We start from the raw sequence: 14,038 nt of genomic DNA, 5'->3' as shown, positions 1-14,038 counted from the left end.
ACCCTCTGTCTGTCTATGTCCACAGGTACAAGTCTGCAGCAATGGCCTCCAAGATTATCAGGCAGTCCCACCCACTGACCCCCGCCCAGAGGCTTGTGGGCTGGATAGACCACATCCTGCAGACAGGGGGTGCAGCACATCTCAAGCCGTATGCTTTCCAGCAGCCATGGCATGAGCAGTATCTGCTGGATGTCTTCCTCTTTCTGCTAGGGCTCACTCTGGGAACATTGTGGCTTCTTGTAAAGGTTCTTGGTGCTGTGACCAGGTGTCTGAGTGGAGCTAAGAAGTTAAAGCAGACATAATGCTGAAACGCAGTGCTCAGCTCTAGTGTGGGGATGGGATGAAGGACTCTTCAGAGGCCTTCAGTAACTCAGCACAGAGCATCTCTAGAATTCTCTGCCTGAATCTTCTACTGATGAACCTGAGGTATTACCTCACTGCATTTGTTCCTCCTCCCACTCATTTATCTTAAACACACTGCTTGAATAGGTTGGTCCTCCTTTTGGCTTTTCATGTTCTTCCTCTCTTTATTCCTTCTATCATTTGGAATTAAAAACATACTTGGCAAATTATTTTCTCTTGTCTTCTTCTCTTTTCCTATAAACACTCTTTAAAGCTCAGGACACCTGCTCTGCCTTACACTTCTCTTTCTCTTAGGGAGGGACAGCAATCATTCCCTGACTATACTATAAATAATTATCTAAGAAGATATAAAGGAGAAAAGTATAATAATTATTGTCTGGTAAAAATCAAAATAAAAATGATATGCAACTGACATACTGGGCAAAAATCCTTTCAAAATGCTCCTGATATAAAAGATTTATTTCCAAACATTTAAGAAATTAAAAAAGGAAAGAACTTATTGTCTTTATATTCATTGGCGTAATGAGTTTATATAAAATAGAATAAGCCTGAGCTTTATAAATATATGTTGAATGGGCTTCAGTATTGTTAACTAAAATAACGCTAATGAAGCAATAAGCATACTTTTTCATATTTCTAAGATTTTAAGAGTTGTTGTGCCTTGAATATTGTACTACTATGCTTCTTACACTATACTTATATTCTTGAAAAGAACTGTAAGTTAGAGAATCATATGATGCTTCCTTTGCACTGTATGTATGCTGCATTGTGAAGAAACTTCACACATCACAGTTCACATTACCCACAGATGTGCCAATGTTTTATGCACAAAACATGTTTAAAAAAAAAACAAAATAAGTAAACCCATGAAGTCAAATGCATGCCACAATGAGTGGTCTTCATCTTCTCAACCAGGGTTTTTATTATTATGGAAAGCATAAAAAAACCTAACACAACTAATGGCTAAAAATATTTTGAGTGAAAATATTCAATTATGGGACCGGTGGACTTGGAGTCAACCAGTTCTGGGACAGTGAGCCACCAGACAAGACAGCCCTGCAGTGATGCCTGGCCTTCAGCCACACTGTGCTGATGTGGCTGGTAGCCTCAGTACATTCTATAGCTCAAAAGGCAGTGCCAATAGTCTGGTTTGTCATTGCTCATGGAGAACTGAGCATTGTACAGAAGGAACTGCCTCCTGAGGAAGTGGATCAAGAGCTGATTGAAGATAGGAAATGGGAGGAGATCCTGAATCAGCGATACCCATCACAGTACCATGCTGTCAAGGAGGAAGTCCTTGTGGGTTGGGTTGACCCCTTAGATGGTACCAAGGAATACAGTGAAGGTCTCCTTGAAAATAAAATAGTTCTCACTAGGATTGATTATGAAGGAAAGGCCATTGCAGGCATCATCAACCACAAATATATTGTTGTAAATGAAAGAAAATAGAGTTAGAAACTGTTATTTTGTCCTAAAAGTACACAAGATTCCTTTCCCCAGGTTTCTGTCTGAGTCTTGACTCATCCTGTGCCACAGGGCTCCATACACAAGTAGCACTGGGAGAGAGCTAGCCTCCCAGGAGTGCAGACAAGCCTGTGACTGCAGGTAACACCAAAACTGTTGCTCAGATGGACCCACCCAGAACCCTCAGGACAAAGGAACAGAGGAACAGCCTGAGCTAGCCTTCTGGTTAACATCTGCTCCTGGAGGTGATCCTAGGCCACAGGGCTACATACACAAATACCATCAAGAGACTCTGGTATCCCAGGAGAGCCAACACACCTGTGAACACAGGTAAGACCACCACCTCTGTTCAAATTCCTGGCCTAAGGAGGAGAATCCCTGAGATGTTAGGACCCAGGATCCAAGGAACAGCTGGGAACAGCACCCTTTTGGTTTCTGTCTGAACCCCAGAGGTGAACTTGTACCACAGCTCCTCATACCAAAATTCTTCTCAGAGTGAACTATTTCCCAGGAGTTCTGACACAGAAGCTTGCAGGAGGGACAAGCCACAGTTAGAGATAGCAAGACCAGCTAACACCAGATATAAACATATTTTGAAAGGCAAGGGCAAGAACATAAACAACAGAAACAAAGGCTACTTGACATTATCAGAACCCAGTTCTCACACAGTTTTCCCTGGATACCACAACACACCAGAAAAGCAAGATTCTAATTTCAAATCACATCTCATGATGATGATATAGAATTTTAAGAAGGACTTAAATAACTCCCTTAAGGAAATGCAAGAGAACATAGGTAAACAGGTAAAAGCCCTTAAAGAGGAGACACAAAAATCCGTTAAAGAATTACACAAAAACACAATCAAACAGGTGAAGGAATTGAACAAAATCATCCATGATTTAAAAATGGAAATAGAGCCTGAGGCCTCTGGCGGGAGCACTCAGATCGCTCCGCTTCAAGATCCAGATCAGCCTGGGCAGCAACACTACATCTCCAGGTCCTGCAAGAGGCAAGAGGGGCTTCCGGGCGGCCAGGGGGGAGAAGTCGGTGTGCTCTGGTGAATCCAGCGGGCCCCAGCAGGAGCCTTCAGGTGTCTGCTTCGGGATCTGAACAGCCTGGGAAACAGCACCCTGACTCAAGGCAGTGCAGGAGGGAGTTGTGCACCAGAGGCTACCTGGGAAGAGGCAGCTTGCACTGGTGAGTCCAGCATTGACAAGACCAACTAACACCAGTGAGAACTAGATGGCAAAAGGCAAACGCAGGAACGTCACTAACAGAAATCAAGGCAATATGGCAACATCTGAACCCAATTCTCCTTTACCAGCATTTCCTGGATACCCCATCACACCAGTAAAACAAGATTTGGATTTAAAATCACTGGTCATGATGCTGGTACAGGAACACATGAAGGACATACTTAAAGAAATGCAGGAGAAAATGGATCAAAAGTTAGAAGCCCTTGCAAGGGAAACACAAAAATCATTGAAAGAAATCCAGGAGAATACAAAAGCCAATAATGAGGAAACGCAGAAAACACTTAAAGAAATACAGGAGAACTTTGGTCAACAGGCTGAGGCCATTAAAGAGGAAACAAAAAAATCTCTTAAAGAATTACAGGAAAGCACAAACAAGCAAGTGAAGAAGCTAAGCAAAACCATCCAGGATCTAAAATCAGAAGTAGAAACAACTAAGAAAACTCAAAGGGAGACAACATTGGAGATAGAAAGCCTTGGGAAGAAATCAGGGGACATAGATGCAAATATCAACAACAGAATACAAGAGATAGAAGAAAGAATCTCAGATGCTGAAGATACCATAGAAACCATGGACTCAACAGTTAAAGAAAATGCAAAATGCAAAAAGCTTGTAACCCAAATTTCCAGGAAATCCAGGACACAATGAGAAGACGAAACCTAAGGATTATAGGCATAGATGAGAGTGAAGATTTACACTTAAAGGGTCAGCAAATATCTACAATAAAATTATGGAAGAAAACTTCCCTAACCTAAAGAGAGAGATACCCATGAATATACAAGAAGCCTACAGAACTCCAAACAGACTGGACCAGAACAGAAATACTTCCTGTCACATAATAATCAAAACACCAAATGTACTAAACAAAGAAAGAATATTAAAGGCAGTAAGAGATAAAGGCCAAGTAACATATAAAGGAAGACCTATCAGAATCACAGGAGACTTTTCACCTGAGACTATGAAGGCTAGAAGATCCTGGGCTGATCTCATGCAGACTCTAAGAGAACACAAATGCCAACCAAAACTACTATATCCAGCAAAACTCTCAATCACCATAGATGGAGAAACTAAGATATTCCATGACAAAACCAAGTTTACCCAATATCTATCGACAAACCAAGCCCTACAAAGGATAATAGGAGGAAAACACCAATACAAGGAGGGAAACTTCAAAGCAAGATAGTAACCTTTCATCAAACCCAAAAGAAGTTAACCAATCAAATTTTAAAAATAATGTCAAAAATGACAGGAAGTAACAATCACTATTCCTTAATATCTCTTAACATCAATGGACTCAATGCCCCAATAAAAAGACATAGACTAACTGACTGGATACGTAAACAGGACTCTACATTTTGCTGCTTACAGGAAACACACTTCAGGGTCAAAGACAAACACTACCTTAGAGTAAAAGGCTAGAAGACAATTTTACAAGCAAATGGTCTCAGGAAACAAGCTGGAGTAGCCAGTTTAATATCAGATAAAATTGACTTTCAACCCAAAGTCATCAAAAGAGACTCTGAGAGACACTTCTTGCTGGTCAAAGGAAAAATACAACAAGAAGAACTCTCAATCCTGAACATCTATGCTCCAAATGCAAGGGCACCCTCTTTTGTAAAAGAAACTTTATTAAAGCTCAAAGCACACATCGCACCTAACACAATAATTGTGGGTGACTTCAACACTGCACATTCCTCAATGAACTGATCAGGAAAACAGAAACTAAACAGGGACACAATGAAACTAATTGAAGCTTTGGACCAATTAGATTTAATATATATATATATATATATATATATATATATATATATATATATATATAAAACATTCTATCCTAAAGCAAAAGAATATACCCTTTTCTCAGCACCTCATGGTACCTTCTCCAAAATCGATCATATAATTGGTTACAAGACAGACCTCAAAAATATAAGAAGATCGAACTAATCCCATGCCTCCTATCAGATCACTATGGAGTAAAAGTTGTCTTCAATAGCAACAAAAACAACAGAAAACCCACATACACATGGAAACTGAACAATACTCTACTCAATGATACCTTGGTCAAGGAAGAAATAAAGAAAGAAATTAAAGACTTTTTAGAAAACAATGAAAATGAAGACACAACATACCCAAATCTATGGGACACAATGAAAGTAGTGCTAAGAGGAAAACTCATAGCCCTGAGTGCCTCCAAAAAGAAAATGGAGAGAGCATACATTACCAGCTTAATGACACACCTGAAAGCCCTGGAACAAAAAGAAGCTATTTCACCCAGGAGGAGTAGAAGGCAGGAAATCATCAAACTCAGGGCTGAAATCAATCAAGTAGAAGCAAAGAGAACCATACAAAGAATCAACAAAACCAGGAGCTGGTTCTTTGAGAAAACCAACAAGATAGATAAACCCTTAGCCAGACTGACCAAAGGGCACAGAGAAAGTATCCAAATTAACAAACTTAGAAATGAAAAGGGAGATATAACAACGGAAACTGAGGAAATCCAAAAAATCATCAGATCCTACTACAAGAGCCTGTACTCAACACAGCTGGAGAATCTGGAGGAAATGGACAATTTCCTTGACAGATACCAAATACCAAAATTAAATCAGGACCAAATAGATCATCTAAACAGTCCCATAACGCCTAAAGAAATAGAAGGAGTCATAGAAAGTCTTCCAACCAAAAAAAAAAAAAAAAAAAAAAAAAAAAAAAAAAAAAAAAAAAAAACAGGACCAGATGGTTTCAGTGCAGAATTCTATCAGACCTTCAAAGAAGAGTTAACACAAATACTCTTCAAACTATTCCACAAAATAGAAGCAGAAGGAACACTACCCAATTCCTTCTATGAAGCCACAATTACACTGATACCAAAACCACACAAAGATCCAACAAAGAAAGAGAACTTCAGACCAATTTCCCTTTTGAACATCGATGCAAAAATACTCAATAAAATTCTTGCTAACCGAATCCAAGAACACATCAAAATGATCATCCACCATGATCAAGTAGGCTTTATCCCAGGAATGCAGGGTTGCTTCAATATACGGAAATCCATCAATGCAATCCACTACATAAACAAACTCAAAGAAAAAAACCACATGGTCATTTCATTGGATGCTGAAAAACTGCATGGTTTTGGTACAGTGACAGGCAGGAGGATCAATGGAACAGGCTTGAAGATCCAGAAATGAACCCACACACCTATGGCCACTTGATCCTGGACAAAGGGGCTGAAAACATCCAATGGAAAAAAGATAGCCTTTTCAACAAATGGTGCTGGTTCAACTGGAGGTCAGCATGCAGAAGAATGCAAATTGATCCATCCTTGTCTCCTTGTACTAAGCTCAAATCCAAATGGATCAAGGACCTCCACATAAAGTCAGACACTCTGAAGCTAATAGAAAAGAAACTGGGGAAGACCCTTGAGGACATTGGTACAGGGAGAAAGTTTCTGAACAGAACACCAATAGCGTATGCTCTAAGAGCAAGAATTGACAAATGGGACCTCATAAAATTACAAAGTTTCTGTAAGGCAAAGGACACCATCAAGAGGACAAATCGGCAACCAACAAATTGGGAAAAGACCTTCACCAATCCTACATCAGATAGAGGGCTAATATCCAATATATATAAAGAACTCAAGAAGTTAGACTCCAGAAAACCAAACAACCCTATTAAAAAATGGGTTACAGAGTTAAACAAAGAATTCTCAACTGAAGAACTTCGGATGGCGGAGAAGCATCTTAAAAAATGCTCAACTTCAGTAGTCATTAGGGAAATGCAAATCAAAACAATCCTGAGATTTCACCTTACACCAGTTAGAATGGCTAAGATTAAAAATTCAGGAGACAGCAGGTGTTGGAGAGGGTGTGGAGAAAGAGGAACACTCCTCCACTGCTGTGGGGTTGCAAATTGGTACAACCACTCTGGAAATCAGTCTGGCGGTTCCTCCAAAAACTGGGCACCTCACTTCCAGAAGATCCTGCTATACCACTCCTGGGCATATACCCAGAGGATTCCCCCACCATGTAATAAGGATACATGCTCTACTATGTTCATAGCAGCCCTATTTATAATTGCCAGATGCTGGAAAGAACCTAGGTATCCCTCAACAGAAGAGTGGATGCAAAAAATGTGGTATATCTACAAAATGGAGTACTATTCAGCCATTAGAAACAATGAATTCATGAAATTCTTAGGCAAATGGATGGAGCTGGAGAACATCATACTAAGTGAGGTAACCCAGACTCAAAAGATGAATCATGGTATGCACTCACTAATAAGTGGATATTAACCTAGAAAACTGGAATGCCCAAAACATAATCCACACATCAAATGAGGTACAAGAAGAACGGAGGAGTGGCCCCTTGTTCTGGAAAGACTCAGTGAAGCAGTATAGAACAAAATCAGAACAGGGAAGTGGGAAGTGTTGGGTGGGAAACCAGGGGGAGGGAAGGGGACTGATGGGACTTTTGGGGAGTGGGAGTCCAGAAAAGTGGAAATCATTTGAAATGTAAATAAATATATCAATAAATTAAAAAAATAAAAATGGAAATAGAAACAATAAAGAAATCACAAAGGGAAATAACCCTGGAGATAGAAAACCTAGGGAAGAAATCAGAAGTCACAGAAGCAAGAAACAGCAACAGAATACAAGAGACTGAAGAGTGAATCTCAGGTGCGGTGCAGACTATACCATAGAAAATATTAACACAACAGTTAAAGAAAATGCAAATTGCCAAAAGCTCATAACCCAAATCATCCAGGAAATCCAGGACACAATGAGAAGACCAAACCTAAGGAAAATAGGTACAGAAGAGAGTGCAGATTCCCAACTTAAGGGGCCAGTAAATATCTTCAATAAAATTATGGAAGAAAACTTCCTTAACCTAAAGAAAGAGATACACATAAACGTATAAGAAACCTACACAATTCCAAACAGATTGTACCAGAAAAAATGTCCTTCATCACATAATAGTTAAAGCACCAAATTTTAAAACAAAGAGAAAATGTTAAAAGCAGTAAGGAAAAAGGTCAAATAACATATAAAGGCAGACCTATCAGAATTACACCAGACTTCTCACAAGAGACTATGAAAACTAGTAGATCCTGGGAAGATCATATACAAACCCTCAGGGAACACAAATGCCAGCCAAGACTATTATACATAGCAAAACTTTCCCATAGAGAAACCAAGGTATTCCATGACAAAACCAAATTTATACAATATCTTTTCACAACTCTGGCCCTACAAAGGATAATAGATGGAAAACACCAACAAAAAGTGGGAAATTGCACCCTAGAAAAAGCAAGTAAGTAAAGTTCTTTCAACCAACATGAAAGAAGATAGTTACACAAACATAAAAATAACATAAAAAAACAGGAAGCAACAATTACTATCCTTAATATTTAATATCAATGGACTTAATTATCCAATAAAAAGACAAAGATTATCAGTCTGGATAGTTGGACAGGACCCAGGATTTTGCTGCACCTCAGTGTCAAAGACAAACACTACTTCAGAGTAAAGGGCTGGAAAACAATTTTCCTAGCAAATGGTTCCAAGAAACAAGCTGGAGTAGGTATTTGAATATTGGATAAAATCGACTTTCAACCAAATGTCATCAAAGAAAAAAATCTACCAAAAGAACTCTCAATTCTGAACATCTATGCTCCAAAGGCAAGGGCACCCACAGTCATAAATGAAACTTCTACTAAAGCTCAAAGCACACATTGTACCTCACACAGTAATTGTGGTAGACTTCAATACTCTATTCACATCCACAGACAGATCATGGAAACACATACTAAACAGAGATACAGTAAAACTAACATAAGGTATGGACCAAATGGATTTAACGGATATCTACAGAATATTTCATCCTAAATCAAAAGAATATACCTTATTCTCAGCACCTCATGGTACCTTCTCCAAAACTGACCCTATAATTGGTCACCAAACAGATTTCAACTGATACAAGAAGATTGAAATCATCTCATCCTCCTATCAGACCACTATGGATTAAGGATGGTCTTCAATCACAACAAAAACACCAGAACCCACATTCACATGGAAGTTGAACAATGCTCTACTCAATGATAACTTGGTCAAGGCAGAAATAAAGAAAGAAATTAATGACTTTCTAGAATTTAATGAAAATGAATGTTCAACATACCCAAACTTATGGGACACAGAGAAACCAGTGCTAAGAGAAAAACTCATAGCTCTGGTTGCCTCTAAAAATAAACTGGAGAGAGCATACACTAGCAGCTGAACAGCACACCCAAAAGCTCTAGAACAAGAAGCTAATACACCCAAGAGGAATAGATGGCAGGAAATCATCGCACTCAGGGTTGAAATCAATCAAGTAGAAAGAAAGATAACTATATAAGGAATCAACAGAACTAGGAGCTTATTCTTTGCGAAAATCAACAAGATAGGTAAACCCTTAGCCAGACTAACCATAGGGTGCAGAGACAGTATCAAAAGTGACAGAGTAAGAAATGAAGTGGGAGATACAACATCAGAAACTGAGAAAATTCAAAAAATCATCAGATCCTACTACAAAAGCCTATATGCAACATGACTGCAAAATCAGGAAGCAATGGATAAATTTGTAGACTGATACCTAATATCAAAGTTAAATCAGGATCAGGTGAACCATTTAAACAGTCCCATAACCCCTAAAATAATAGAAGCAATCATTATAAATCTCCCAAATAAAAAAGTTTAGGCCCAGATGAATTTAGTGGAGAATTCTATCAGATCTTCATGAAAGACCTAATACCAATACTCTTTAAAATATTCCCCAAATTAGAATCAGAAGAAACACTACCCAATTCATTCTATGAAGCTATAGTTACACTGATACCAAATCCTCACAAAGACCCAACCAAGACAAGAAACTTCACACCAATTTCCCTAATGAATATGGTTGCAAAAATACTCAAAATTTTCACAAACAAAATCCAAGAACACATCGCAATGATCATTCACCATGATCAAATAAGCTCATACTGGGGATGCAGGGATGGTTCAATATATTGAAACCCATCAATCTAGTCCACTACATAAACAAACTCAAAGAAAAAAAAACACACGATCTTTTCTGTAGATGTTGAAAAAGCATTTGGCAATATTCGACATCCCTTTATGTTAAAAGTCTTGGAAAGATCAGGAATTCTAGGCCCATATCAAAAAATAGTAAAAGCAATCAATATACAGCAAAACAGTATCCAACATCAAACTAAATGGAAAGAAAATTGAAGCAATCCCTCTAAAATCAGGGACTAGACAAAGCTGCTGACTCTTTCCCTATCTATTCAATATAATACTTGAAGTTCTAGCTAGAGTAATTAGACAATAAAAGGAGGTAAATGGATATGAATTAGAAAGGAAGAAGTAAAAATATCACTTCGGGGGAATCAGTATCCTGAACCTTAAGCTGTACTACAGAGCAATAGTGTTAAAAAAAAAACTGCATGATATTGGTACAGTGACAGACAGGTAGATCAATGGAATAGAATTGAAGACCCAGAAATGGTTCTTCTTAGAAAAGGGAACAAAATACCCACAGAAGGAGATGCAGAGACAAAGTGTGGAGCAGAGACTGAGGGAAAGACCATCTAGAAACCACTCCACCTAGTTATACATACCATTTATAGTTACTAAACCCAGTCACTATTATCCATGTCCACAAGTACTTGCTAACTAGAGCTGTATATTGCTATTACCTGGGAGACTCTGCTAGTGCATTACAAATACATCGGGGAACACTCTCAGGTAGCCATTGAACTGAGCACAGAGTCCCCAGTGGGGAGCTAGAGATAGTACCCAAGGAGCTGAAGGGGTTTGCAGTGCCATAGGAGGAACAATAATATGAGCCACCCAGTGCTCCCAGAGCTCTCAGGGACAAAAATATCAACCAGATAGTACTCATGGTGTTATCCTTGGCTCCAGAAGCATAGGCAGCAGAGGATGGCCTTGTTGGACATCAAAGTGAGAAGAAGCCCCTGGGCCTGGAAAGGCTCAATGCAGCAATGTAGGGGAATATCAGGACAGAGAAGCAGGAGGGGGTTAATTGGGGAATGGGCGAGGAAAGGGGAAATCATTTGAAATGTAAATAAAGAATATATCTAACAAAAAATGGCATAGTATTGGTACAATGGCAGGCAGATAGATCAATGGAATAGAATTGAAGACCCAGAAATGAACCCACACATCTATGGTCATTTGATCTACAAAGGAGCTAAAACCATCCAGTGGAAAAAAGATAGCCTTTTCAAAAAATGGTGCTGGTTCAAATAGCGGTTAGTTTGCAGCAGAATGTGAATCAACCCATTCTTATCTCCTCATACAAAGCTCAATTTCCAGTGGATCAAGGACCTCCACATAAAACCAGACACAGTGAAACCAATAGAAAGGAAAGTGGGGAAGAGCCTGGAGCTCATGGGCACAGGGTGAAATTTCCTGAACTGAATACCAGTAGCTTTAGCTCTAAGATCAAGAACTGACAAATGGAATCTCATAAAATAACAAAGTTTTGTAACACAAAGGATGCTCTGTCAATAGGACAAAGCATCAACCAACAAAATGGGAAAATATCTTTAGCAACCCTACATCTGACAGAGGGCTAATATCCAATATATACAAAGAAATCAAGAAGTTAGACTCCAGAGAACCAAAGAACCTATTAAAAATGGGGTACAGAGCTAAACAAAGAATTTTCAACTGAGGAATATTAAATGGATGAGAAGCACCTAAAGAAATGTTCAACATCCTCAGTCATTGGGGAAATGAAAATCAAAACAACCCTGAGATCCCACCTCACACCGGTCAGAATGGCTAAGATCAGAAACTCAGGTAACAGGAGTTGCTGGAGAGGATGTGGAGAAAGAACACTCCTCCACTGCTGGTGGGATTGAAAGCTGGTACAACTACTCTGGAAATGAATTTGGTGGTTCCTCAGAAAATTGGGCATAATTCTACTGAAGGACTCTGCTATACCACTCCTGGGCATATACCCAGAAAAATCTCCAGCATCTAATAAGGATACATGCTCCACTATGTTCATAGCAGCCTTGTGTATTATAGCCAGAAGCTGGAAAGAACCCAGATGTCCCTCAGCAGAGGAATGGACACAGAAAATGTGGTACATTTGCACAATGGAGTACTACTCAGCTATTAAAAAAACAATTCATGAAATCCTTAGGCAAATGGATGTAACTAGAAAATATCATCCTGAGTGAGGTAACCCAAATACAAAAGAACACACATGGTATGCACTCACTGATAACTGGATATTAGCCCAGAAGCTTGGAATACCCAAGACATAATTCACAGATCAAATGAGGCTCAAGAAGAAGGAAGAACAAAGTATGAATACTTTGGTCCTTCATAGAAGGGAGAACAAAATCCCCATAGAGACAAAGTGTGGAGCAAAGACTGAGGAAAAGATCATCCAGAGACTGCCCTACCTAGGGATCCATCCCTTATAAAATTACAAAACCCAGACGCTATTCTGGATGTTAACAAGTGCTTGCTGATCAGAACCTGATATAGCTGTCACATGGGATGCTCTGCCAGTACATGCCAAATACAGAGGGGGACACTCCCAGCCAGCCATTGAACTAAGCACAGGGTCCCCAATGGAGGAGCTAGAGAAAGGACCCTAGGAGCTGAAGGAGTTTACATCGCCATAGAAGGAACAACAATATGAATCACACAGTATTCCCAGAGCTCCCAGGGACTAAACCACCAACTAAAGAGTACACATGGAAGGACCCATGGCTCCAGATGCATATGCAGCAGAGGATGGCCTTGTTGGATGTCAAAGAGAAGGAAGGCCCTTGGTCCTGAGAAGGCTCGATGCCTCAGTGAAGGGGAATATCAGGACAGGGAAGTGGGAGTGGATTGATGAAGGGGGGGATGGGTTAGGGTATTTTTAGGTGGAGGGAACCAGGACATGGGACATCATTGAATATATCTAATAAAAATGAAAAAAGTGCATAAACATTTAAAAATAAAATCAGAATAAAGCCAAATGTAGGTGAGTACCAGGACAGAGAAAAAGGAGGGAGGTGATTGGAGAATCGATGGAGAGAAGGCTTATGGGACATATGGGGAGGGGGAAACTGGGAAAGGGGAAAGTGTTTGTAATGTAAACAAAGAATTTAGAAAATAAAAAAAATGGTGGAAAAATAGAAAATGCTGTCTTTGTTCCACTGGATGGTTTTAGCTCCTTTGTCAAAGATCAAGTAGCCTATATAGGTGTGTGGGTTCATTTCTGGGTCTTCAATTCTATTCCATTGATCTACCTGTCATTGTACCAATACCATGCACTTTTTAACAGTATTGCTTTGTAGTACTGCTTGAGGTCCAGGATACTGATTCCCCTGGAGTTCTTTTTACTGTTGAGGATAGTTTTAGCTATCCTGTTTTTTTGATTTTTGTTTTTACTGTTGAGGATAGTTTTAGCTATCCTGTTTTTTGATTTTTGTTTTGTTTTCTGTTTTTTGTTTTTTGTTTTGTTATTCCAGATGAATTTGAGAATTGCTCTTTCTAACTCTATGAAGAATTGAGTTGGGATTTTGATGGGGATTGCATTGAATCAGTAGATTGCTTTTGGCAAGATGGACATTTTTACTATATTAATCCTGCCAATCCACTAGATGGGAGATCTTTCCATCTTCTGAGGTCTTCTTTGATTTCTTTCTTCACAGACCTGAAGTTCTTGTCATATTGATCTTTCACTTGTTTGGTTTTACTTTATTATTGTTTGTGACTATTGTGAAGGGTGTCATTTCCCTAATTTCTTTTCAGCCTCTTTATCCTTTGAGTATAGGATGGCTACTGATTTGGTTAAATTAATTTTATATCTGGCAACTTTGCTGAAGTTGTTTATCAGCTGTAGGAGTTCTCTGGTGGAGTTTTGGGGTCACTTAATTATATTATCTTATC

General features: G+C 39.1%; 1 protein-coding gene across 1 annotated transcript in view; it reads left to right on the top strand.

Annotated features, from left to right (window-relative positions):
- Window positions 1-302, top strand: part of LOC127666885 (UDP-glucuronosyltransferase 3A2-like) — a 50,635-nt gene extending 50,333 nt beyond the window's left edge. Inside the window, exon 7 of the mRNA XM_052159877.1 lies at window positions 26-302. Within this exon, the coding sequence (XP_052015837.1) occupies window positions 26-302 (277 nt within the window). The remainder of the gene's footprint in view (window positions 1-25) is intronic.
- The last annotated feature ends 13,736 nt before the right edge of the window (window positions 303-14,038 follow it).

The sequence above is a fragment of the Apodemus sylvaticus genome, chromosome 16 (assembly GCF_947179515.1).
Source record: "Apodemus sylvaticus chromosome 16, mApoSyl1.1, whole genome shotgun sequence".
NCBI lineage: Eukaryota > Metazoa > Chordata > Mammalia > Rodentia > Muridae > Apodemus > Apodemus sylvaticus.
This window is presented reverse-complemented; position numbering and strand designations above follow the sequence as displayed.